The 26,999-nt window shown below is 38.2% G+C and overlaps 1 protein-coding gene across 1 annotated transcript; it reads right to left on the reverse strand.

Moving 5' to 3' along the window:
- Window positions 1-1,192: 1,192 nt before the first annotated feature.
- Window positions 1,193-25,638, reverse strand: Tnfrsf11b (TNF receptor superfamily member 11b). Its single transcript, XM_090338725.1, has 5 exons — window positions 25,452-25,638; window positions 10,630-10,999; window positions 5,811-6,002; window positions 4,277-4,501; window positions 1,193-2,358 (listed from the first exon to the last, which is right to left on the reverse strand). Exons 1-5 carry the CDS (start codon window positions 25,479-25,481, stop codon window positions 1,970-1,972), a joined length of 1,206 nt encoding a protein of 401 aa, XP_090194851.1. The 5' UTR covers window positions 25,482-25,638; the 3' UTR covers window positions 1,193-1,969.
- Between the last annotated feature and the right edge of the window lie 1,361 nt (window positions 25,639-26,999).

Here is a 26,999-nt window from a genome sequence, read left to right on the forward strand (position 1 = left end):
AGATGGGTGGAATTCATATGTATAGTATTAAGCGGGTGCTTACAGATTCTGTGCGTTTGTTGGACCTTTTAGTGTGCCACAGAGATATTTTTGAGAAAGATACAGAGATGTAAAGTAAGGAGAAAGGGTAGTAACTTCTGCCCCAAGGGATCAGAGTTATTCTCCACCCTTTATGACACTTCTTAGATGCCACCTGGAGTAGTTCTCTATAGCCAATGTAGCAAATTACCACAATATGGATGGTTGTCTATAACCAAATGCTACTCTCCCACAGTTCTAGAGGACAGACATTCAAAATCAAGATATTTTCAGGGCTGCACTCCCTACAGAGGCTCTTGGGTGAACCTATCTGTGCCTTATCTTACCTGGCTTTCTGACATTAGCAGCATCTTTTCCATTTTTCTCTCTTTATACTACCTTGTCTTCCATCTGCACACTTCGTGTGACTTTCATGCAGATACTTGTCATATGATTTAAGACCCACTTGGATTCACTGCAAATGGATATTGATGATTTCATCTCAAAGTCTTCAGCACAATTGTGTTTATGATTAGGGTAATTTGCACAGGGTTTCAAGATTCTGATATAAACGTATCCATCCCACCTTTTCAACACACCACCCTTCCAGTGAATTTCTTGTTTCTTTTTTAAAAATATTATTTTTAAGTAATTGTACACAAGTTGCCATTTAACAATGCAGCTTATGAATATATCTTGATCAATGTCACCCTTTCAGCATTCTCAGCCAACCCACCTCACTCTTCTTAATTTTGTAGGATATACATTTGATTTGCATTTCTGTCCTCTTCTCTTCATCTCCCTCCCCTTCCCTGGACCTCAGAATTTCTTTGTTTAAACTAAATAGTTCCAGTTTCTGTGTATTGCTATAGTTAGTTTGATATCCCTGTGTCAGTGATGGCACTTATAAGTGATTTGTATCATTTATATACTAAACCTGGCGTCAGAAATGCTCCCAATTTTGTAAATGACATTGTAAATGAAAATGACATTGCCTCTGGCTAAAAATGAAAGCCTCTGTGTTCAACCCCAGAGTTTCTCTGCAGATTGGCCCAGGAATTTACATAGAAAAGAATGGGAAAACTGACAACAGGGACCCATTAATAGCCAACCAAATGAAAACAAGAGAAAAAGGAATGAAAAATAATTTGAAAACTTTAATGAGGCTGTTTACATAATGAAACCATAAACTTTTAAATAAGGTACATTCAATTTCTCAGAGCATCTAATATTCAGATAATTTATGTCTCATACTCTTTTTAACATGAAACAATTGACTAAATGATGCATTTTCTATACAAGGATATTACAGCTTATACAGATAAAACTTATTATAAAAATACTCCACAAAGGAAAAATAACAATACTTATCAGAAAAATCCTACAAACTTTCTATTAAAAATATATTTTATCTTTTCTTTGTCACAATAATAAACAGAATATATATATTTTTCCTTTTGAAAATTAAGTTTTAATTTCTCTTTAGAATGTTACTATGTACAAATCTTATATCTAAATGAATATAAATAGCAATATGACAATAGTGTTAAAGATATATTAGTAAGTTTACAGGAAAAAAATAATAAAAGCCACAAGTATAGTTAAAATCTCAAAGCTATTTAAGTTAGACATTCCCATACTCAGAAAGGTACAAAGGACTCTACATTTTATTTTGTATTGTTACTATTTCCAGTTGAACTACTGAAGGCAGTAATAAAATAAAAATAGGGTCAATAGATACTAAACCAGAACTGATAGTTTGTTCAACTATTTTGGATTTATTGACCTTTTGAAGGAGATATTAGTTTTTCTCCACATCATAGTTTCTTTTGGTGCCTCACAGCAAACGTTAGTCTTGGGTGATGAGAAAGAAATCAAGTGCCTGAGAAACAGTCTATTCATCTATCAGATCTGACCCATCAGCTGGAAACAGCCCAATGTCCACTTCCAGTTATAAGCAGCTTATTTTTACTGATTGCACTTGGTTGCCTATCATCTCTAAAAATAGCTTCTGATACAGTCTGTACATTGTGAAGCTGTGTAGGAACCTGATGGTCTTCCTCAGACTGTGAGTGACAGCTTTGGGCAAATGGTGTGCTTTCAAGTGTTTGAGTGCATGCATCAGGCCCTTCAAGGAGTCTTGGTCGCCATTTTTTATTCTCCACAAGCTGAGAAGCCTCAGAAGCTGCTCACTTGATTTGCACATCTTTCTTGTTCTTTCAATGTCTTCTATTCCAACTTTCTTCCCCGGCAAGCTTTCTATCAAGCTGTGAAGCTGCTGGAAGGTGAGGTTTGCATGCCCAATGTGCCGCTGCACACCATTTTCACAGAGGTCAATATCTGTATGCAGAAAAAGACCAAAAGAGGTTCACATTGTTTGCATTCATTTGGTATCATCAGATAAAGCAGCTTGAACAAAAGGCTTTCATAGGATTTCTTTTAGGAGGGGGGAGTCATGGGCTTGAACTTGGCTTGGGTGTTGTCCCTGAGCTCTTCAGCTTAAGGCTACCATCCTACCCCTGGGCTTGGGCATTGTCTCTGAGCTCTTGGCTCAAGGTTACTGTTCTACCCTTGAGCCAAGCCTCACTTCCCATTTTCTGGAGGTTACTTGGAGATAAGAGGCTCTGGTTCTGGTTCTTTTGTTCCCGGGGTTGGCTTTGAACCTTGATCCTCAGATCTCAGCCTCCTGAGCATTTAGGATTACAGGCATGAGCCACTGCGCCCAGCCATAGGATTTTTTAATTTCATTTTAAGACTAAAAATTCCTTCATTCTGTTTTCCTTTCCATTTCTTTCCCTTCGCTTTCCGCCTCTCCTTCCTTTTTTTCTTCTTTCTTTCAATAGCAAAAGTAGTATTATTTCTGAGAATTCAGATAAATGTTATTTGTGTCAGAAGAGGATAATGCACTATATAATTTCTAGAAATCCAACAAAAGCTGTGTAAGAAAGCTCTAATTTTGAAAATTGACAGTTGAAAGTTATAGATAACACTCTTGGTTTTCTAAGAAAAGTTTGAGACCTGAAAACTATGACATTTAAGAACAGATATAAAGGATTCAAGTTGGGTACTTCATGAAATTAATTTTATTAGTCAATATCTGACATTGGCACTATTTGAATAGAGACACTTTAGCTACTCTTTAATAAATATACATAATACTAGAGGAGTACCACCGTGAGGCATAGGTTTGAAAATCAAGGAACTGGAGAATATACAAAGCCTTGAGGATATTTCAGCAATGAGTTAGAGCATAAACATAAGAAGGATTAAGTAATGCTACTATTAATGATTTGAGTCATTTAGTGTCTGTAAACCCTAAGGCAAGTCAGTTCATCTTTCCGCACTGCAATGTCCTTTTTATAATGCTGGGAATTTAGTCCTTTCAATTCTCATGGTTTGTGATTCTCTATTTCCCTTTCTTTTTGTTTCAGGGTTAATTATAGGTTCAAAGAAAACTATAGTTTTACAAAAAATACATGTGTAAGTGAAAACAGTTCCCCATCAAAGATGTTTGTCTTCTAAAACGTATCAATCTAGTCTTAAATATTTGGGGATTTTTGTATTAGTGTTAAGAAAACAGTCTTTGAAGCATGAGTGAAAAACAGAATGAACTTCTCACTGATACTATGTCCCTTGTTTTTCTGGTATGTCTTCCCATTGATGATGGAAGTCCGAACTCTTTCCATTGTAGTGCATACAAATATTTCTTACTAATCCTCAGCACACCACACCACTAAAATGATAATTTAATATAGTTTATATGGTAAAGATGAATGAGAGGATACTGTAAGGTGTTATTTAGCACCTCTCAGAAGAAAATTGGCAAAGGCATCCCACATCAGCGATTTGCATGCATACATCTATATAAGCACACTTATACATACATGCATATGGCTTTAGGTTGGCTATGTGAATGAAAATCCAAAGAAGCTAAGGATCTTCTCCTATGTAGATGAGGCTAAGAAAAGAACTATTATCTGAAACAGATTCCCTAAAATCTAGTCTTAATGTTTGAACTGGGTCACTCTTCCTTTAACATATGCTAAACACTTTAAAGAGAAATGGGGAACAGAGGTAGCATGACTGCTATAAGAATTACATCTCATCATTTGGTAGAAAAATTTTCAGGCCAATGAGGACTAGAAAGGGACACATTCCCACACCCAAACACCCAGACACATGGTCTTTTTGTTTTTTGACCAATGGGGGTCCTTTTGACCCATATGTGAGTCTGACTGACTCTTTGGGCTGGCTATACCTTGGATGATTTTCTTGACCATATCTTGGTCTTTGTTTTGATGCTTCCATAACTTCAGCAGTTGGAAAGTTTGTTCTTGTGAGCTATGCCGTCGTTTTATCCTTGCCACACTCTCCGCATTCACTTTGGTTCCAGGCAGATTGTCTACCAGAATACTGAGCCAATTCGGTGTAAACTTCGTTGGAACAGCAAACCTGAAGAATGCCTCCTCACAAAGGGTGACATCTGAATGAAAGTGAGAACACAAGAACATTTGTTGAATAATGGCACTCCTGGAAGTCTTTTGAACAAAGACAAAAACCATAAAATAGTACAGTTGAGCTATCCCACATATGGTATGCTAACATACAAAGTTGAGTCAAGCAGCCTTTCTTCGGTTGCATGTTCTTTTTTTGAACTTCCTTTGATAGAAGAAATTTAATAAATGCTCGATAGCAATTTAATATGAGTATAAAATCTAAAATCTAATTTAAATATTAAATATGTTAAAAGTTTGCTTAATGCCCACAATGTATTTCAAGGTCAGTATCAAAAAAGAAAAAGAGAAAAACAAAATCACTGCCTCTAAGGAACTTACATAATCTAGAGTAGTATATATTTTTGTACCTATGCAAATATGTAATTTATTTGTGGAAACAAAATTGGAGATACATACTGATATGATATATCAGTATGTGATAGAATGCTTGCCTAGCTACACTCATTTGTATGTGTGTGAATATGGACAAATAATCCAATAATAAAGAACATTCAGTAGAGTGTGGAGTTTATCCAAGTGTCTAGGTGTGGGATATACCATATCCCACAGGTAGGAATGTGTCTTTAAATTAATCAGATCTAGGTTGAAATCCTGGTTTTGCCACTCACAGTGTATATAGACCCAAAGAAAAGGTTACTGTACTTTTGTAATAATATTAAGGTTGCATTTATTGTAAGTGTATATCATTTCTGATTCTTAGTTACCAGTTAGTATATTCTTCAAAGTGCTAAAAGTTATACACAGTGATTCCTCACCTGTTGTGGGAGTTACTTTCCAGAGACAAAATCTATGAAGGATCAGCCTTGTAGGGCCATCCCTACACAGGTCCACTTATTGCTATTTCACAGATTTTCACATATTGTGGGAGTCTCTGAAAGGCTGCTCCATTCATGTATTGAAAAAAAAAAAACCATGATAGAGTGAGTCTGCAAAAAGTGAATCATGATATAGCAAGGGATGATTGTAACTTAAATTCTATCACCTGGACTCTGCAAATTTTGCTCAAACAACAAACTTGACAGGATCTGTGAGTAGGACTTGGTTTGTGTATAAAATGAAGAGAGAAAGCCAAAGTTGGGGGTGTTAATTGTGAGAAGATAAAGGCTTTTGGGAAGATTTTTGAGTTGTGACTTTTGCATCTGTTGAGCTGTTTCTGATTCAAGAAAGGGAAGATACACATTTGAATAAGAATGTGACCAAGGGCTGTTGTGTTCTGCTCTCAGAGAAATGATACAGTACAATGCTACAAAGGCAGATAGTTGGGAACATAATTACCTATTCCACATTTTTGAGTTGATTCTTTACTTCTGGAACAAATATTGTCATGTGTCGCATTTCCTTTCTGTGTCAGCAAGAGACCAAAGACACTGCAGTTTGTGTGTTTCCTGCAGGGGGCTTTGGATGATGCCTCATTGGAGAAGAACCCATCTGGACATCCTTTGCAAACAGTATTTCGCTCTGGTGTTCCTACAGAAAATACCAAGTAATTTAGATCTTTCTTCTCAAATACTTTTGTGGCAGATATACTCAGCACAGTTTTGGAAAGGCTTGGTTTTTACTGTTACTATTGTACAAAACTTTGGCATTTTCATTTTTCAGTTCATTAGACAGAAAGAACAAAACTTCTACAATCAACCCCCTTAGGCAGTCTCCCTTTCTTGTAATATAAATGCAAGTTTGTTTTGCTGTTACCTACAAACACTACTGAAATGTGAGGGGAAAAGAGAGAAGAAGGCTAGGATGCTCGTTAGTCCTTGCCTCTGTTGGAGAGGCAGTAAGGCTTGTTGACAACTGTGTTCTTCACACAATTATTCCTGGAAAACCATCAAGATAACTGCCATGTGTCTGCTATAATACCATTCTTCAAAATCAGCACCCATTGAATGTGGCATGGCTAAATTCCAATCAGTTCCCACTAAAGTCCTTTCTTTTCTGAATCCTAATTGTGAAGTAACTCACAAGCAAGCTAACCTTAAGAAGTAAAAAATTACAGCATTATAATGAAGTTTTGAAGGTGGCAATAAAGTTGGATACTGCCTCAAAAGCGAAAGTCTGCCATTAAGCTACATAGTAAATGGAAGATGATACATCATTTGCTTAAACTATGAGTGAAGAACAGTCATTAAGTCGAGGAAGGGTAACTTTTAAGGACACTTTATCCCAAGGTATTTGACTAATTTGAAAACATCAATGGTAGGAAATTTAAACCAGTCAGCAACTGAAAATCTTATTGAAAACTAATATCTGAAAACCCCTGACTCCATTCTATATGAATAAAATCGTATATGGTAGTATATTTGCATATGAAAATATCTCCATCTAGTGTAAGCTGCTTGAACAGATTTAGATGTGAGCATTCAAATGTAGATTGCATGGGCCTTTTCTTACTTTCCAAGTTAACAAATATATAAGAAAGTTATTAAATGTTATTTATTAAAACTTTCGTTCTCCTATGTCATTATACCTTTTACCAAGACCAAAAGAGAGAGGGAAAAGGAAAGGAGAGAAGGAAGAAGTGAGAGTAGCGTAGACAAGGAAGGGAGGGAGGGAGGGAGAGAGGGAAAAGGAAAGAGCAAAATGGACTAGTTCTGGTTGCATGCCCTATCTCTTTCTTTTCTAAAAAGCATGATGATTCATTGACCTGTACAAATGACAAAGAGGTAACAGAAAATGAAAGGGTAGAGAGAGTAACCACAGCCTGAAACCTTCACATATTAAATACTATTTCTAGCTTTGTAGTGATATTATCTTAAGAAACTCTTCACAAAGCCAAGAGTATTTTTTTTTGTTTTGCTCTGTTAAAAATGGACCTTCTCACTATATCTCTTTCCTTAAATGGAATCATCCTCTGTATTAAACTCTAAAATGTAAACAGAAATATTTGGGCTGGAACTCATGACTTTTACTGTTTATTTATTGGGAAAAAATATCTTGGACATATAGAGTCATATGACCTGTTTGCCAGCTGCTGTATGTTTCACACAGTCTTCATTCTGTGGCTTCATGGTTCTATGCATTCTAACTACATATCTGTTTTGTGTAAGTGTTCTAGAAGTTATCCTTTAAAGCTCTTTAGCAAAAGAAATTCAAGAATTAGAGAACTAGAAATTCATAGTATGTTTGGAGTTCTTATCTGATGGCCTTCTGCATAGGACTTAGCCCTTAGCTCTTTATTACTGTTAGAACTTTTTTTTGCCAGTCCTAGGGTGTGACTCAGAGTCTGGCACTGTCTTTGAGCTTTGGCAAAGCTAGCGCTTTTCTACTTGAGCCACAGTGCCACTTCTGGCTTGTATGTGGTACCAAGGAATTGAACCCAGGGCTTTGTGCATGCTAAACACATATTCTCCCACTAGGCCACACTTTTTATGTAAGAAAAAAATAGACCTGGTTTAAAAAATCATGTTAAGAGAAGTAAGCCATTCCCACAGAGACAAAAGATACATGTTTTCTCTCATATGTGGAAGCTAGAACAAATATACAATTGTACAAGTATACACATCAGGATTGTGGGCAAGTGTGCTCAAATGTATACATCAAAATATGGTATCCTCAGGGAAGAATTCAAATGAGGTAATTCTTTAGAAAGACTAACTCATAGTCCAATGAAATGAATACTAGGAAACATGTACTTGAAAAGTAGAGAAAAGGGTCAAAGAGAGGAAGGGAGAGCACAATCATAAAATTCAATGCATAGCCAACAAAATTAAGAAAATAGAGGGTAGAGATAGGATTGAGAGGGATAGGAGGGGGCGGTTATGAAAGGGGTGGATATCATCCATCAAGATGTATCCTAAAGTGACTTGTTGAATGTGTAACTCCTTTGCATTAGTTAAGTATAATAAAAACTAATTTAAGAAAGAGTCATTCATGTAAGTAATGATTTAGTCTTATCAGTATCACTGAAAATATAAGAATTGCAACCTACCAGCAAAAAGATGAACTACAATACTGATGTGAGGAATTTGTCTTTATAGTTTTAATTCACACCATGCTTCACAGGAAGCAGAGAGCTGGCTAGCAGATGAAATGAAAACCAAACCAAACCAAACCCACAAAACCAAACAAGAAGAAATAATCTGACTTCAAAACAGCAACAACAGCAACAAAAAAGGGTATTAGGGTTTTTTTTAGTAACAGCGTATAACCCTTCCTTCTCTTTGGGCTGGAAACTTCTTACTTTCTATGAGGAACCACTTTATGAGTTTTTAGGGAGGAAGAAGTAAGTAAGTCTGATTGGAGTGCCTTTGTTTTCAGCTTCCTGCTATAAAAAGGTTGTCATATCTACTCGGAAAACATTCTTGCTCCCCCTTCCCATTATTATTTTTCTAAGCTTCTCACCCTAGCTTTTAGGCACACATTTATTGCATATGCTACATACTCCATTGGAGCACCTGGATTTGGTTTTGTTGAATGGCCTTTTATCCTCCACAAGAGTTTTCTTAACACTCATGTCCCAATATACCAACCAAGAAAAAGTAGGAATGCCATAGTTCCTCTCGCAAAAGCTTTTGCTAAAGACATTTGCTAAAGATTTTCCCTGCAATTTATGACTTATATGATTAACATTTTAAGATTCTCTACTTAGGGAGAGGAATAGATTTCTTTCTTTCCTTCCTTTCCTTCTGTCTCTGGAGAGTGGGTCTTACCATGGGGTCGAGGCTGGTCTTGAACTTGGGAAATTCCTGTCGGTGTTTCCTGATTGTAGGTTTGTGCCTCCACACTTAGCACTCTTGTTTCTTTGTTACTATTAGGCTTAGTTTTAAAGTCAAGTCCTGTTCTTATGTATTCCCCAAGGAACTGTTGATGGTACTTGGAATACCTAATTTACTTTTTCTGGTTGTTTGTTTCAATTTTTTGATGCAGGGTCTTCTATGCAAGTTAGACTGGCTCCAAATTTGCAGTTCTCCAACCTCAGTTCCCTGAGTTCTGGGACTTTGATTATTTGTATATTTCCTTTAAATATAGGAACTTATCTAATAATTAAGACTCTGTATATTATTACTTTTGAAAGATGAAATAGTAGCAAGTAACGAGTGCATACAAGGTGGGTAGGTCCTAACCAGGAATGTTCTTGAGAACCTATGACAATCTCTAGAGGTATTTTTGGTTGCCACCATGAAGGTGGAAAGAGGGCTCTTGTTAGTTTCCTGTGGCTAGCAGCCATTGATGTTTTTGGGGAGCCCACAATCCACAGGACAGTTGCCCAAAGGGAAAAAAAGATTTACTGCCATTGAAAAACATTGCTTCAGAGTGAACAATGAGAATGCCCAGCCAGTGATCACTCCTTTTCTCAGCTAAGGAAATAGTCTTAATTTTCCCAAGCCAGGAGCAATTACATTCCATACTGCAGCTTCATGAATGTCAGAGAAAAATGACAGCCTTAAAGGGTGAACTGCACCCTGGCCCTCATCCATACAATCAGGAATGCAAAGAGAGAAAGCATGTTGTTAATAGACAAGATCTTCCTCTTGCCTTGGGCAATCTGTCTTGTCTAAGATAAACAATAAGCTAGTTGGAGGCACTGTTACAGTGTGTCTCCTCCCAGATATTAAGTCTCATGCCAAAGGAAGAGCAAGTTCATTTTTAATAATGAAATGTATTTCCCCTCACCATTCTCTTTTTTACAGAATTAATTATAACGGTTCATCGTTAGCACTCCAGAGTCTCATTAAAATCAGCATAATTACTCTCTGGGCATCAATTCACATTTCTGATGTTTCTCAAAAAGTCTGATATAGTCCGTAATGCAGTGAAACTACAGATCAGCTAGGAACGATGCCACATGGAAGTATGTTCCTTTAATAAAGAAAAAAGAAAAGAGCAATTCATCATGCTTCTCATTAGAGAGCAATTTGCTGCATTTGAGATCCCTCACTAAATTACCCCGTCGCAGGACACAAAGTATTCCACTGAGAAAGGTCCTCTGGAAGCAGCAGTCCAGCCACGCAGCACATACCCAACAGGTCCCGTTACCTTCGCAGTTTGCTCTCCTGTAATGTCATTAGGACAAAAAGGTCTCCTAAAACTTCCACCACTACCTGCCTTGGGCATGGTCCAGACTGATTCCCGGCACATGTGGGGAGCAGATACATACCTGCCTGCACCACTCCGGACCCCGGGGGACAGCTCCTGTGTTTCAGGCAGAACTCCAGCTCCAAGTAACGCCCTTCCTCGCACTCACACACACGATTGTGGGTGCCGTTGCACTCCTGCTTGACCGACTGCAGCTCCTTGCACACTGAGCTGCAGTACAGACACTCTTCGCTGGTGTGCCAGCGGTCTGTGTAGTAGTTGGCAGGGCAAGGGACGCATATGGTCTCCCGACTCGCTGTGCAGTGCTCTTTCAGGTAGGTGCCTGGAGGACATTGGTCACACCTGAGCTGTCGAGACGTTTCTGGGTCATAATGAAGGTACTTTGGAGGAGAGGATTCTTGAGTGGTCCATTTCAGGGAGACGTCCAGGAACTAGAAGGAGAAAAGAAAACCAATGGGAAACTGAACTTGGGGACAGGGTTGTTCTTCCAGTAAAGTGAACATTTCTCTCACCACGGAAGCATAACCTGTCTAGTGAGACGTGTCATAGAGTGAGATCAGAAGCCATATGTTTTTCTGGCTTCTAGTGACTTCATCACAAAGACAAAAAATGGGGACAGAACTCTGATGGCGATTCTCTTCCACCTCAGCTCCCCTACTGAAGTATTGGCTGGAAGTGAAGGACTGCCGAAGTGGAGAAACTGAAGTACATAAGTCAGATAGTGAGTAAACTAGAGGGGAATATTTTTGTTCATTTTTTTCTCTCATTCCTAAATACATTTTGAGCAACTTATGGAGATTGATCTGGAGTAGATGGCATGGGTACAATAATAAAATCACTGCCACTCACCTCATTCAGCAAAGCTTCTCTTTAGCAAAGCATCTTCTTTTCTATACTTGCACAAATGTGCCTTATTACAATTTACTATACATGTACTTTGATCCTATTCACCCCCTGAAAATAGTCTTTCTCTTCTTTCACGTTTTCTTTCTGCAATATTAATGGGTTTCATTTTTCTATAATCTTCATGTATTCATGTAACAGACCATTAATATTCACCCCCTCATCCCCTCTTTCCTTTCCCCCTTTTCCCTCCCAGCCTCCATTTCTAGGTGGGCTGGTCATAGAAGCTACATTTAGCATTAGATATCTCTATTGACTTCCCTATCCTTAGACTTAGTGCAAAACTAGTAGTGAAGAGTTGCTGATACACAAATGGATGCAGTAGCAGTTATTCTTAGCATTCATGTATGCATGCTTTCAATAATCCATACTGCATGCCTACTAGAAGCTCAGCAACAACACAAGCAGGTGAGTCAGGCATAACTATGGGCTCCAGAGTCCTACATTTCATTGGAAAGATCCCTAGAGTTGATCAATGGCCCTTTGACTGTAGGGACTAACTCTGATAGGTGAGTTAAATGAAATGATTACCATAATCAAAGGGCCATAGGTTGCCAGATGATGTGTCAACCTTAAAATTCTAAGGATCTTTCATTGGAGCAGAATTACAGAAGGCCAGACTGAATTTCAGATGTTACCATGTGTAAGAGCCTGAAGAAATCTGACAAGCAGAAAAAGGGTACTAACATATGAGAATTCTTCTTGAAGCATTCTACCCATAAGTCTGGATCTTGTTTGCTATAACTGCAAAATTCTTCTAAGGGGCATTAAAAAATTCTTTACACTAACTACAGTAACTGTGTGTGAAGGAAACAGTGTCATTTGTGTGTAGGGGATGTTTTTCTTTTAAATGATTTTTTTCTTGGTCCAAGGATCAACAATGACTATTCTCAGGCTTTGGGAAGAGGTAAACTAAGGACGGTATTTTCCCCCCAAATCTCCTTATTGCAGAAGGGAAATGTTGCAGAAAGCCTCTGATAGGAGAAAGGCATGCCAAGTTAAAGAAATAGCACTGCCTTTTTGAGTTAGAGATAGCAAAGGTAAAGAATAACCTTTTTTCTGCCAGTTCTGGGGCTTGAACTCTGGACCAGGGCACTGTCCTTGGGCTTTCTCAAGGCTAGAGCTCTACCACTTGAGCCACAGTACCACTTCTGGCTGTTTATGTGTATAAGGTACTAAGGAATCAAACCTGGGTCTTCATGAATGCTAGTTGCTTATTCAAATATTCTATGAGGCATCTTTTAAGGCTTAATTCAAGTATTTCTAAAAATCCTCAGTATTGTAGTGTGAGGTTTTCCTGATACAACTTGTAAACCCTTATGAAAACAATGAGAAATACTTTCTTCTCTGGTGGGAAATCATGAAAGTTTCCTGGAAAGCTACTTTTTAAAGGTTCTGTCTGCTTTCATGAGGTCTACCTTAGAGATTGCAAGACAGGCTCTTTTTAGTGTGTGTGTTGTGTGTGTTGTGTGTGTTGTGTGTGTGTGTGTGTGTGCGTGCTTGTGTGTTGTGTGTATATTGTTGTTGTTGTTGTTGTGGGTCATAGGGCTTGAACTCAGCCTGTGTGCTTTCCCTGAGCTCTTCAACTCAAAGCTACTGCCCTACCCTTGAGCCTGGGCATTGTCCCTGAGCTCTTTAGCTCAAGGCTATCACCCTACCCTTGAGCAAAACCCCACTTCCCATTTTCTAGAGGTTAATTGGAAGATAAAAGTCCCATGTCCTTTTGTGACCAGGCTGGCTGTAAACCTTGATCCTCAAACCTCAGCCTCCTGAGTAGCTAGGATTATAGGCATGAGCTACCATGCCCTGCTGAGAGAGCCTCTTATCTCAAAAGCTACTGCCTTTTGAGTCACAGCCTGATAGGATGCAACCCTGAAATTTGCCTACATCTCTCCTTTCTTCATTGACAGTTCTTATGTTCTTTGCTGGAAAGAGCCATATAAATACCAATAGAACTTGAACATTTCTAATCTGGAGATCTAAAATCTGAAATATCTCAGAATCTTAAATCTTCGGGCATCATACTAATCATTTCTGAATTGGGATTTGGGAGTCTCAAAACTAGTAGAAATCTGTACAAGTATTTCCAAATGCAAATCAGTCTGAAAGATGAAATACTTCTTGACCTAAGTTTGTTTGTTTTTTTTTAAAATAACACTCAGTTGCTATAACCACAAATCCCAATACCATCTATGCCTTTCTAGATAATTCACCTGATATCAATGGCTTCCATGGTTTGGAAATTAGTTGACATTTCGTTAAGATACATGAAAGTTGAGGTGAAATGAATTCACAAAGAAAAATAAATAAATAAGGTAATTCAAGAATTAGAGTCTAATTAGTGAAGGTAATTTCTCAAAAATACCATATGGAATTGTCATATACATTTTTTTGTCGTATACATTTTTAAAAATCAAAAAGCCTGAAGTAACTAGAGAATTGTTTCAGCAAATTCAACTGGGCCTCTGTGTTTCACTTGAAAAATTTTCCACTTTGGTCAAGTATCAGAACTCTATGTGGCCAAAATTGGATGTTCAGGCCTTAATCTTTGGTTAGCCCCAATTCCCACACAGGATTTCTAGAACCAGTTACTGGACAGAAGACCAACCAGATGAAAAGAGCTCTTGATCTCAGTTTGTTCTATCCCTTTCTTTCCTATTTCTTGAGTAAAACAATTGAAAATATGTCATGTGACAGATCATCTCAACACCGGCTCTAGCTCCTTGGCCTGCTGAGGTTTTTTATTAAAACCTAATAAAAATTTAAAATAAGTTTCTGTGTAATATGGAAATAATCACTAATGAACAATTGCAAAGGATAGGCACATCCTATAGTATTGACTACTCTTCTATGTCTTAAACTTGACCTATGAAGGATAATAACTTATAGAATTTTCTCTATGCTTTCTTGAGTTCTTTTCATATTTTCTGCCTGTCCGTTATTTGATATTGGTCACCTATATTTCACGGGAATCCAAAAGACCTCCAATTTGGTGCTTTCCACCAGTCCAGAATTTGTTCTTGAAGAACTGTTTCTTGAAGAATCCACATCTCTTTCATTGAATACATGAGTAAAGTTGTAACTCTAATACCTCTACTATGCCCATCTTCTTCCATTTTTAATGTTGGACAGTGCTAAAATGATTTTCTACTAACCTATCAAATGTTAGTAGATGATAACCGTGGGCAAAGATGGTAGAATAACCTGAATTAGTGGATTTGCTCTGACTTTTCTAGCTCTATTATGGTATTTTTCTGTTGTGACAATTTAATTAGCCAATAAACTTGGAAACAAATTTCTTAGCCTGCCCTTCTAAATTCTCACTTCACTTGTGCCACCCCTTGGTTTGGAGACATTTTTGTAAACTCTTACTTGTCACTCATGCCTTCAATTTCCTTCTACACACCAAGTGATTTAACTGGAGCATTCTACTGGTTTATTCTTCTTCTCAAGGAGCAAAGAAGCATACACTTCCTCCTTGGTCAAGTTTATTTTTCCATTATGCAATGCAGCTAGTCCCATTCTCCTGGGCTTGCTTTGGTATGCAGAACCATGAATGACCCAGTGGGTTTCCGTTTATGGAAGATTCATTAAAGGGAACCCACGCAAAGCCTGAAATAGCCACTTGGTTTGGGAGTTCCTTTTGTAATCCTTCGTCATGATCTTTGCCGCAAAGAACTATTTAAGAACTCTCCAGAGTTAGCTACGCTTCTGGTCATTTTGTACAGTGGGCCACTTTCTAGTTTATCTTAGCTTTGATTATATACATATACATATATGTGTGTTTATATACCTACATATGTAAAAATAAACATGTGATAACCATGATATATAGTCTAGTGTTACGTACATGCTGTGACATTTTCTAATGAACACATACAGCATCAATGGAACTATTTCTTAAGAATAAACTTTGTTCTTTGAGCCAGGAGTTTGGCCTAGTGGCAGAGTGCTTGCCTAACATGCATGAAGACCTGGGTTCGATTCTTCAGTACCACATACATATGAAAAATCTGAAAGTGGTGCTGAGGCTCAAGTGGTAGAGCTCTGGCCTTGAGAAAAATCCAAGGACAGTGCTCAGGCACTGAGCTCAAGTCCAGGACTGGCAAAAAAATAAATAAACTTTGTTCTTGTAAGGGATTATTTACAGATTTACTCGATTTTTAGTGGTCTTATAATGCTGTTCCACTCATTTTACTTCTATTCACAAACAATTAGCTTATTCATGAATAAGCATCATGAATTCAGCAAGAATTATCAGTAACAGAGTAGAGAAAGTTAAAATTTCCACAAAAGAGGAACACTGATCTACAAGCCTACTCTGATGTGAAAACTATTCATAAATCACTTAATGAAAAGCAAGTGGTAGGCAGAAGAGAAGAGATTGAAGACCAATGAAAGACAACAGAGAAACCTCAGAAATTATGAAGAGTGATGTGAAAACTGATTGCATTGGGAGTGTTGGGTGCTAAAAGAAGCAAGTGAAAAACATGCCTTTGAGTTATCTATGATGTTGCCATTCATGTCTGACAACAGGGAGAACCAAAGTTATAGAGAAAAAGACCAGATATGGGTGGTGACATCTTTAGTCTACGAGACTCACTTTAAATGATGCTGCTTAGCAACCATGCTGGATAAGCATATATTGAGAACTGAGGACAGAAATGCAATCTAGTAGCTATACTGAAAACCAAACCATGAACAAGCCAGATAATTCTGGAGAGTATGAAAAGGAAGGTGACTATCCCAGATGCAAAATATACCCTTGTTCAGATAAGCAAAAAGCCTGTATTTTTCCTCATCTTTAAAATGACAAGGATGCCAGAAGTTGCCTAAAGGAATATTTCTTGCATTCTGCATGGTGTTTTGCAGTCTGTTCCATTTGTAACTTGGCTTCCATCTTAAAGGCAAATGTATTTAAAAAGGCAGCTCATGTGAGTGGCTTATCTACTGCTGCCAGATCTGCACTCCAGGGCCAACCAGTGCTTACGAAATCCCACAATAGCCAGTCGTGTGGCTGAGATTATGTCTCTAGGTGAAAAAAGTAGAAGCAAATGAATTAAATCTGTTCAATTGCCTCCTCAAAACTGACTTAAGGCCAACAGCTTTTCTAGGCAATGAGAGAGAGAATCAACATGTAGGATTGATTAGGGCCAAATTCTACCCTTTTTGCTTTCCTTGGGGCGGAAGAACTGTCTTCAGATAAAATCTAACTTTCAATGTAATTACTTTGTTCCTTTCAGAAGTTTCCAGTAGTTGTCTAAAGGCTTCAAAATTAATTAGCAGTGCCTTGTTTGTGTCTGGAATCAGTCAAAACTGTTAGAATGAGTTTACATATGATGCATTCATTGGTTACCCATCCACACTGACAAGTAACTCCTCTCTTATCATATCCTTCAAAGAAGTAGTTCACAATGTCTTGTGTAGAAGATTTCCTGAGACTATGCAGTAACTAGAAAATATGACCTTAGGCTTATCATCAGTAAGAAGACCTTGAACTTGCATTGCATAGGGGAAAAATGGTGGCCAAAAGAGATGAATGAACTCTTTTGAATGAGCATAAAAGAGTATTAAAACTGTATTGGAATAATCTTGCTCAAGGATATCTTGAGCATTCTTTACTATAAAAGAAAATCCTCAGTTAAGGTACCCCAGAAGCTTTGCTCTGATTCCTGACTACTTTCCACTAGTTTCAGGTATTAGACTTTACCATAGTCTACTATGGAGCAGAAAACAAGCAAAACAAGACAAAACACTCCCCTTCCCCAAACTTTCTTTTAGGAAGTAATTGTCTTAGGAAAAATTACTAATCTTTTCTGAAAATCCATTCCCTTATCTGAAAAATATTGACACTAATTCATGGACCACCATGTTTGTATGTAACCTAAATACATAGTATGTACCATCAAGTGTGGTACACATTTAAAAATGTTTGTTGTCTGGCAGCAGTGGCTCGTGCCTGTAATCCTAGCTACTCAGGAGTATGAGATCTAAGGACCATGGTTTAATACCAATTTAGACAAGGAGAGTCCATGAGACACTTATCTCCAATTAGCCACCAAAAGAGCTGGAAGTGGAGCTATGGTTCAGGTGGTAAAGCATTCACTATGTGTAAACAAAAAAAAAAGTCTTCTTATGTTGTATTTTCCTCTTTCTGGCACACTTTAAATGAGTTGGGATGAATATGAATATCTTTTATTTACAAAGAAAGGATAGTTGGGATCAATGAGGAAGAATCAGTACCTTGGTCAGTCTCAAATGGTGAGGTGCTTTACTTGGTCTACTGCTAACAATCTATTGACTTTCCTACCCTGCAACCCAACTAAGTCTTCATGTAATCTCTGGTGCCTAAATTTTGCCTTGTGAGAAGCATAAGAAGGAAGATTTCCACTTCTCGAGTCCTTCTAATAATTGCTTTGATGATAGAGTTTGGACTGATAATCTAAAAATCATAGATTTAGGTCATTTGTGGTTTTAAGTGCTTTTTGAAGTTATTGAGCCTCAACGATCACGTATAACTGGGGTTAGGATACTGAACTGGTTGGGTTTTATGCTGTGCAAACAAATAACTTCAAATTCTCAGTGCCTAGGGAAAAAACCAAAACATCAAAAGTTTCTTTCTCACTTAACACTACTATCTCTAAGTGTTCTGTTCATGGCTCTTACATGAGTCAATATAATATTTCAATACCTAGAAAATTGCTCATTTAAAAAGCAGCAATAGAACAAGAAATGGAAACAAAACTAAATAAACTAAAATAGTAGCATACATTGGAAATTACTTTAATTGGGAAGTGACATATCATTTTTAAGTCAGAAGACATAGGCCAGGACTGTCCATATCTTCTCCCGATCCCTCTTTACCAAGAGGAATTTGGGAAATAACAATCCTGCCAAGTTTCTGAATGGGAGAGACAGACTAATTAGCAGACAATACTAATAACTACATTATCTCAAATAAATGTTTCATACATTGCTCATATTTCCTAGTTCACATTCACTCTAGCACAACATACTTGCTTTTTAATTTTTCTTCTTGTTTTGCTGAACATTAACAGAGAATACAAGGAGTTTGGGAGCAGAGGCCTTCTATCATCCTGGTCTGTTATTCGAGTATAGTTTCTAATGGTCTATCCTAGCTACCTATTATCATACCTACTATGCCCAAAGGTTTGACATTTATTCCAAAGAGTCATGTGCAGTTGTCAACTTCTTCTTTATGAATAAAAATTCAAAAGAAATTCTGCTCAATGAATCTGAGATTGCTAGAGACCATAATTATACCTTTTCAGAAACTCCCAAGGGATTGTCTTGGACTTGGATTTTAACTAAATGTAATATGGAAAACTCACACAAACATACATATTAACAACTCCTTTGTATACCAGACAAACACAAGAGAGGCTCATTTCTAAATGAGAAAATATTTTTGGCTTAAAAGACTAGTTTGTGTTTCTAAAACATGTTAAGTTTTACCACCTAAGAGTAGGCAACCTTTCAAAATTTGCTTCCTCTTAAGGTATCATTGATTTAAACAGAATTTTTTATGTATGTACCCAAGGGACAGAAACTTTGACAAGTGAGATGAATGACCACATAGTGTTCTTACAATGATATATGAATGGATAAGTTTGCTTGATTTTTGGCATAGAAATTAGTGCAATTGATCGTTTTATTTTTACTTTTTTCAAGTCAGAAGAAAAAGTTTTAAATTACAGATTTTTCCTATATGACCCGGTCTAACTCTTCTGTTTTGGAGATGCATGACATGGAGTTACTTATTTAACTTCAAAGACAAGGGCAGACATAGGCAATTAGAGCTCTTGCCTCTCACTGCCTTTGATGTTGAAGACTATGTTCATAACACCTGGCAATTGAATTTCTAAATCCTACTGTTATGTCCAGTAGTGCTGATACAAAAAAGGAAGAAACTGATAAAAGAATAGACTCCAGATATTTTCTAAAAATAAAATGGTTCTTTTGAACAAGATCTCAATAACAAGTTTTCCATTCAAACAATACAAGGCTGAGCCCAAGACAAACATAAAAATAAGAAATGAATAGCAAGAATTAATAAAAATGATTGAGCATGAAACAGAAAAGGAATAGCCATTTAATTAAGAGGCATGACAAGGGAATTAAAGGTATTGGATCAAAGACCATGGGGTGGAAGTGGACTTAATTTACTAAAGGAAGCCATAAGGTATATATTATGATCTTATTTTAAATCAAAATTTTCTGTTTTAGCTTGATTGCTTAACAAGCTGTTCTAGAGGATGCTGCCAAAGTACAGACTGAATTGAAGTAAAAACCTTAAGGGTGTTCTTTTTTATTTTTGAAGATGTTTCATTTCAACAGTGAGGAAGGTGGGGTAGGCCCTAGGAATAAGATGTTAGATCAAGGTAGGAAATCTTAGTCTGAATGAATAAGTTCTAGAGAAATAGCAGAACATAGCAGTATTTAGGGACAACCATGTTTAACAATGTCATTGCATGTTTGAATTTTCTAAGATAGCAGATCTTAATTGTTCTCACCACATAAATGACAAAGGCTACTTTGGAGCAGATGAATGCAGTTCATTAGTTTTCAGTAATGGTTTCACAAAATAGATGTGAATCAAAACATCGTATTGTGTTTAGATACATTCTTATAAATAGTACAAATACAAGGAAATTAAACAATATCTAGCAAAGTAAGACTATATTTAGAAAAGTCATTTTGAAAAAATTCACATGAAAAACTGGTAAGTTAAGGCCATGAATAACACATAGCTTTTGTTTTGTTTTGTTTTTCCCTAAGCACTCCAGCTTGAACTCAGGGCCTGGGTGCTCTTAGCTTTTTTACTCAGAAGCACTGTACCAATTTTGCCACAGTTCCACTGCTGGCATTTTGGCTAGTTAATTAGAAATAAAAGTCGCATGAACTTTCTTATGTGGGCTGTCTTAGAACAGAGATCCTCAGATCTCAGCTTCCTTCATAGCTAGGATTCAAGGTGTGAGCCATCCTTGCCTGGCTAAGACCAGAATCTTTTGCATCCCCTCTCCAATTATGGTCTTCTTGGTTCAGGTGCTTGTAAAAAAAACAGGATCTAGCTAAGCTCCTGGGAAATTATGTTCCTTGTAAGAACATTGTTGGTTACCTAGGAGAAATTATTGCGGTGTCTATAGTGTTGGAAAATTAACTTAGAAAGGCCAGGTACCTATGAGGGACCATGTTGCTTCTTACCTAATGCTCTTTAAAGCTATTCTTATCCCTTACAACTGTCTAAAAGAATTCTTTTTTTAGACTTTCTATGCTAGTCCCCCCAAAGTATTCTGTGGTAGTGACTTCCAAAAGTAATTACATGTCACATAAAAATACTGCCCTTGTATCTATTTCAGGTTGGCTATTCCTCACTCACTCTTTCTTCTCACAGATCATTTACAGATGGTGCTGGGACTTCCGATTCTTTAGTTCCTGCTATTGTGGCTTGCTAAGTTTTATTTTGATTTTTGTTTTCTTTTCTAAACATGGCTGCTATTGCTGTTCATGTTTGCATTTTGTTTACTAGATTATCAATATCAGAAATAAGGTCTGAAGGTGGCTTTATCTTTTCCTCTGTTGTCACATGCAATCATCTTTCTCCAGAATGGCCCAAGCTTCTGTGGTCTGGAGTTCCTTGAGTCTAAAGCCTCACTCAACAGGTCTATTGGGATATTTTATAACATACCCCAAGTGAATGCTTAGTGCTTAACATGTGTTCTTTACTTGGTACAGCATCCACTAAGATGGAAAAGTCAAAAAGCTTTCCCAGCCATGTTTATATTGAACTTCCAAGATGAAAATATGAATATATAAATATGGTTTACTTTTATTTCTTGCTTAAGAATGGACTTTCATGGAACTATTGATATGAATGTTAGTAGGAATGTATACCAAATATTTAAAATATTGACCAGATGGGTAGAGTGTTATATGAATACTTTGAAAAAGATAAGAGTTAATACCAGATTGCTTAATCATTGCCAGTATGTAAATTCTGGTGGAACATTCATGGAATTTACGGTAGATTACCTAATGTCCTAGAAACATCTCACCTTAGCTCCTTTGACTCAGCAAACACAAATGAGTAGGGCACGTATCTATGCTTGCGAAGAACTCAGACTAGACCATGGTGGCAGTGATACTGCCTGGAGAAATCGTAGAAACTGTGGGATACCTCTAATAGTAACCTGGCTCATGCTATTATGTCTCCAAAACAGGTGAAAATAATCCCTAGACCTCACAATTCTTCTGAAGATATATTGAAAACTGATATAAATAACCTATTTGTTATCTGAGCCTAGATCAGAACCTCATTTTGTATCTATGCCAAAAGTATTTTTGCATAATTGTTATACAGCTACTCAATTACCTAAGAATTTAAAAGCACAAAATCTGCTAGAAGACTGAACTTTGTTTCCTTTAAAATGCAAGCAAGATTTTCTCAGCATTTCAGAAAAATCACAGTCCCAAAGTCAACACTAGTCCAGCTTTTGGGTCCCCACACAAAAATGCTAGCATATTATGACTTCTTTGTCTCTATAAGCTACTAGTTTCTTTGGTTACTTTGCTTTTATTAATCCTTTATATTATAGTTATGCTAAGATATAGCCATAGAACTTAGAACAGTATTTGACTACTGTAATTTTAGCCTAAGAATTAAAAAGCATATGGCAAAATGAGCAACTCTGCTAAAGAAAGCTAGGAGGCTAGAAAGGTTGCTGTGTGAAGTTGGATGTATGTTAGTCTCCTTGAAACTTGGGAATAGTCATTCTCTATTAAAAAAAAAAAAGAAAAAGGTAAATCCATGAACTGAACCACTAGAGAAATGATGGGGGTGGGAAACAAAATAAACAAAGACTGAAGATAGTTGGGCAATTGGGAAAGCTTTCCTGAGGAGAAAACTATTTCACCCTACCGTCCTTTCACCCGAATTCTTAGTATCATAGCATTAATTCGGAGCTTAGCTCAGAGAAATTTCATGATGCTTCTGGCACTGCACCATGGGAAGTTTCAGCCACAGGTTTTACACATGTTCCTAACATATCATCAATACTACAAGGCATGATTGTGAAAGAAATGAGTTGGTGATACTATCTTATCCTACAGAACAGGTCTCTGTTTACCCCACAGGCGCTCATTCTAGGAAAGCCCATGGCTTTCATCCTAATCTCATCCTAATCATGACCCTTCCTCTTCTATAACCCCTCCCTAACAGCAGATCCTCTGCTCTCATGAAAAGAATCTAGGACACTAGTTTGCCTCCTATCATTTTGCCTAGACCAATTTTGGTGCCTTGATTTTATCCCCAACAAGACATATTCTGCCCTTCCCTCAAGGTGATGGTAGATTGTTTTCTCTCCTTCCTCTGAGTATTATCAGTATTTCTCTTCCATCATTCACTTGGATCTACATTGTTTCTTTATGATCTGTGAATGTATAGCTAGAAGCTGGTATTAACATAGAGGGGGAAGATCAGGATATATCATGTATATATATGCATATATAGAGAGATAGATCTGTAAGATTGAACACAGTTTATTTATTTGTGGATGTATTTATTTTGAGTCTTGGTGTTTGAACTCAGGGCCTAGGTACTGTCCTTGAAATTTTCTCAAGGCTAGTGCTCTACCCCTTGAGCCACAGCACCACTGTTGGTTTTTTATGTGTGTTTGCTATTGAGAAATCCACCCCAGGGCTTTGTGCATGCTAGGCAAGTACTTTACCACTAGGCCATGCTCCCAGTTTATAGAGAAGAAAACTAAAGCTCATAAGAGAAGTAAGTTGGCCACAGTTGATGCTCAGGTAGAGAGATGGTGCTGAAATTCATATTGAGGCCAACTGACAACCACTTTATGAAAGCTCCAGGATGAGCTTTCATATTCCCAAGGCATCTAGGAATTTCTCTTTTGTAACTCTAAATATGTATATGCAGTATTCATTCCATATCTGCCTCCTCCATTAGGCTCTGAAGACCACAGGACTGTAATCCATCTTCTTCCTTTTCTTTCATGGCCATGGAACTTGAACTTGAGGTCTGGGTGCTGAGCCTGCGCTATGTTGCTCACGGCAAGCATTCTACCACTGGGGCCTCAGGTACATTTCTGTTTTTATTCTTGTTTTGGGGGTTTTTTGTTTAGTAGTACTTAATTGGAGATGAGCATCTCATGAATTTACTACCTGGGCTGGCTTCAAACTGCATTCTCAAGAACTCAGCCTCCTTTGTAACTAGGATTATGGGTTTGAGCCAACAGCACCCAGCTACTTGGGTCCATCTTGGATTTCCTGTTGTGATGTCTACCTGGAATCTCAGTGTTCACAAAAGGCCACCAGAGTCTTTATGAGCAACATGTCCACTTCCAATCATTCATGTAGTAAAGGCAACTTCAGAAACTAAAGAAAAAGCAACCAAAATTCATCTTTTTTTTTTAGTACTTGCTGTGTTCAAGAAACATTCTTCTCTTTTGAAAATGCTACATTATCTAAAATTTATATATATATATATATCTGTATTCTAAGGTAGGTCATATACAAAATGTTTGTCTACTAATATTTAAGAACACATATTAGGAATGTAGAAATCACGGTGTGATGCGTGGTATGCGGATATCATGGCATGATGCACCTTTAACTCAATATAAAGGATTAGGAAGAATGAAAATATTCCTACTATCACCAGTAACATTAGTTATACAAACTAAGACCTATAACTCGCATATTTCAACGGTGAAATACTATACAGTGATGAAAATGTACAAACTGCTGTACCTCACAACGGAGGTTCAAATTTAAAAGTCAAATGCAAAAAGTATTATAAAATTCACAGGTATGTGAGTGTATAATACATAATCTGTGTGCATATAATTAATATGGTATGTATGGACTCCGTCCAACTTTTCCTGAATGCTGACTACTACTTATTACCTATTTATGTGTGAAATTACCTCGCTTTCCAGTCATACTTTGTGGGGTGGAGGTGAAAATTCAAACATTTCTACCGACACATCTAAAACACAAATAACTGTGGCTTAAACATGGATTTTCATAGCCGGGGATGAATGTCTGATTCATGACTTCAAGTACTCCACACACTACTGACATAAAAGAAACATTGTTTTCCATAGAATAGCTTATACACAAATCATAGACTAGTTTACATGCAAATCTTAATGCATGACAATAATCCTAATCGAAAAGAAAAAACAAAAGTAATAAAATATAAAATAATGAAAAGCTACACTAATAACACATTCTTTTCTAACGCAAATTTCTTAAAATGCACTTCGATTATTTAATTATATTCTTAAACATCACTGACCTCATTCCATCCATATTTTCCACATTATATGGGAGTTGAGAGCTGGAATGATTATGTTAATGATCAAATGTTATTGAAATATTAACTTGTACAATTAAGTGTGTGTGTGTGTGTGTGTGTGTGTGTGTGTGTGTGTGTGTGTGTGCTTTGGAGAGAGGAGATAACTCTACTGCTAGGGATTCAAAATTGTCTATACCATATGTACATATGGTATAGATATAGCAAAGACATGGCAACCTGAAAGATAGCATAAATAACCTGAGATGAAGAAAGAAATCATTCATACAACAGAAGTCTCCATCTCCCTTCTCCCTGCTGCAGGAACTCTGCAGGAACTTTGTAAGGTTAAAGACACAGGGAAGCAGAACATCACAATTAGAAAGAGAATTTAACTCCAAACCCCAGAAAGAGAGAGAGGGGGGGGGAGAGAGGGTGAGAGGGTGAGAGAGAGAGAGAGAGAGAGAGAGAGAGAGAGAGAGAGAGAGAGAGAGAGAGAGAGAGAGAGAGAGAGAGAGAGAGAGAGAGAGAGAGAGGGGGGGGGGAGGGAGAGCGTGCACAGCGCGCAATGGCAATGGCTGGGAGGTGGGGGCCGGGGGTGGGGGTGGGGGGAGCCGGCCTCTCCAGGGAGGCCCGGGACTCACCAGGAGTGCACAGCACAGCCACTGGTTCATCTTGGCTCTGGGGAAGCTCAGGCTGGGGCGGCGGTGGCAGCGTGTGCGGGCCAGCACTAGGTGCCTCTCTGTAAGCCAGGGCTTGGTGAGGTTTTATATAATGCCCCGGTAACAGGAAGTGTTGCTCGCCTTTAATCAGTCATTTCTTCTAGCCTTTACCAATTTTGCACCTTTCCTTTTTAGGAGCGGGGTGGCGATCGCTAGGGGGTGGTGAAAACCTCCGGCTTAACCCTTTCTGAGCCGAGTGGAAAGAATCCCCTTGGAGAGGTGGGGCACGGGCGGGGACGTCTGGCTTTTGCAAAGGGGTGGGGAGGGCGGAGGAGGCGCCTGGAGGCCACCAAGCTTGGAACAAGGCAGTCGCAGTCTGTGCGCCCTGGCTCTGAGGTTTCCCGGCCTTTTCCCGCCACCAGCCGGCCTCCTGGCCGCTGGGTCCCGGCGGTGGGAGGGCTGGCACTTGCTGGGCAGCCTGGCACTTGTGGCTCCTCCACCCTGAGCCTCCGCTGAGCCAAGTTCCCGAGGCCGCTGGACTGTCCCAGACACTGGCCCTTCTCAGGGAGAAGGCTTGCCCTGACCCTCTCAGTGGGGCGCCCAGAGCTCCAATAACAAGGCCCCCTTATTTACCCATTGCACTGCAGGAAGTTTGTAATTATTAGTCTTCCAGGTTGCTGAGACACTGGACAAAGGAACTTTTCCAACTCCCATGCGTCCTGAAGCTGGTGTGTTTCCCCATTCATTCCTGTTTCCTGAGGTGGTCAGAGACCCAGGGTAAAACCAGCTGAATAAAACTGTACTGCTTAACGCAGGAAAAGCCTTGGGAGCCACTGTTTTCTTAGCCAGCACCATCCATATCACAATGTTCCTGGTACCTGACCACTGAGCTTCTCCATCCGTGATTTGCATAAAGGGCTCTTGCCATGGAAGTTGGAACCTGATCACTTTGATCACTTCCAAACCGAACTGCCCAGAATTCCTGGGGCAGAGCTCTCAGGGTGTCACATGAACTCTGTGTTTCACGTGGATGAAAAAAAAAATCCCTGAAGAAGCAATTTCCCCAGATCTCTGCTGTCAAGCTGGGATCCTGCTCCATACAAGTTCAAGAAAGGTGACCACTGAGGCAGGGAGGCAGGGAGGCTTCCTGAGTGAGGGAAGTTATACCAAGGCATGGCAATTGAAAAAGCAAATGAATTTCACTATATATTATAGTGGGGGGAGGAGGAAGAGGAGAGTTATTGTTCTCAGCTTAGACCTTAGAGCAGAGATATACAAGTGCCTTAAGTGAGCTAATACAGACCAGTGTATGAGAACAAACTTATATCATTGGTCCCTGGTCCGTCATAGGCTGAATGTTTCCTTTACAGATTTTTTTAAAATTAATTTTATTGTAAAGGTGATATACGGAAGTGTTACAGTTATGTAAGTTCTTATTGGACAGTGTTACCCTCTCCCTCCTTTTCTCCTGCTTTTTCTTCCCCCACACTCCCTCCTCCCCCAAGCTGTAGCCGTTCATTTCCAACCTAG

The sequence above is a fragment of the Megascapheus bottae genome, chromosome 9, assembly GCF_031878675.1.
Source record: "Megascapheus bottae isolate mThoBot1 chromosome 9, mThoBot2.hap1, whole genome shotgun sequence".
NCBI lineage: Eukaryota > Metazoa > Chordata > Mammalia > Rodentia > Geomyidae > Megascapheus > Megascapheus bottae.

Bases quoted from the DNA above. Each gene is read 5' to 3' on its own strand.
- Tnfrsf11b (XM_090338725.1), bottom strand. From the start codon at position 25,481: ATGAACCAGTGGCTGTGCTGTGCACTCCTG. The intron at 6,003-10,629 runs GTATGTATCTGC...TATTTTCTGTAG, and splicing joins GTCCGGAGTGGTGCAGGCAG to GAACACCAGAGCGAAATACT. The intron at 4,502-5,810 runs GTAATTATGTTC...ACTTTCATTCAG, and splicing joins AACTCAAAAATGTGGAATAG to ATGTCACCCTTTGTGAGGAG.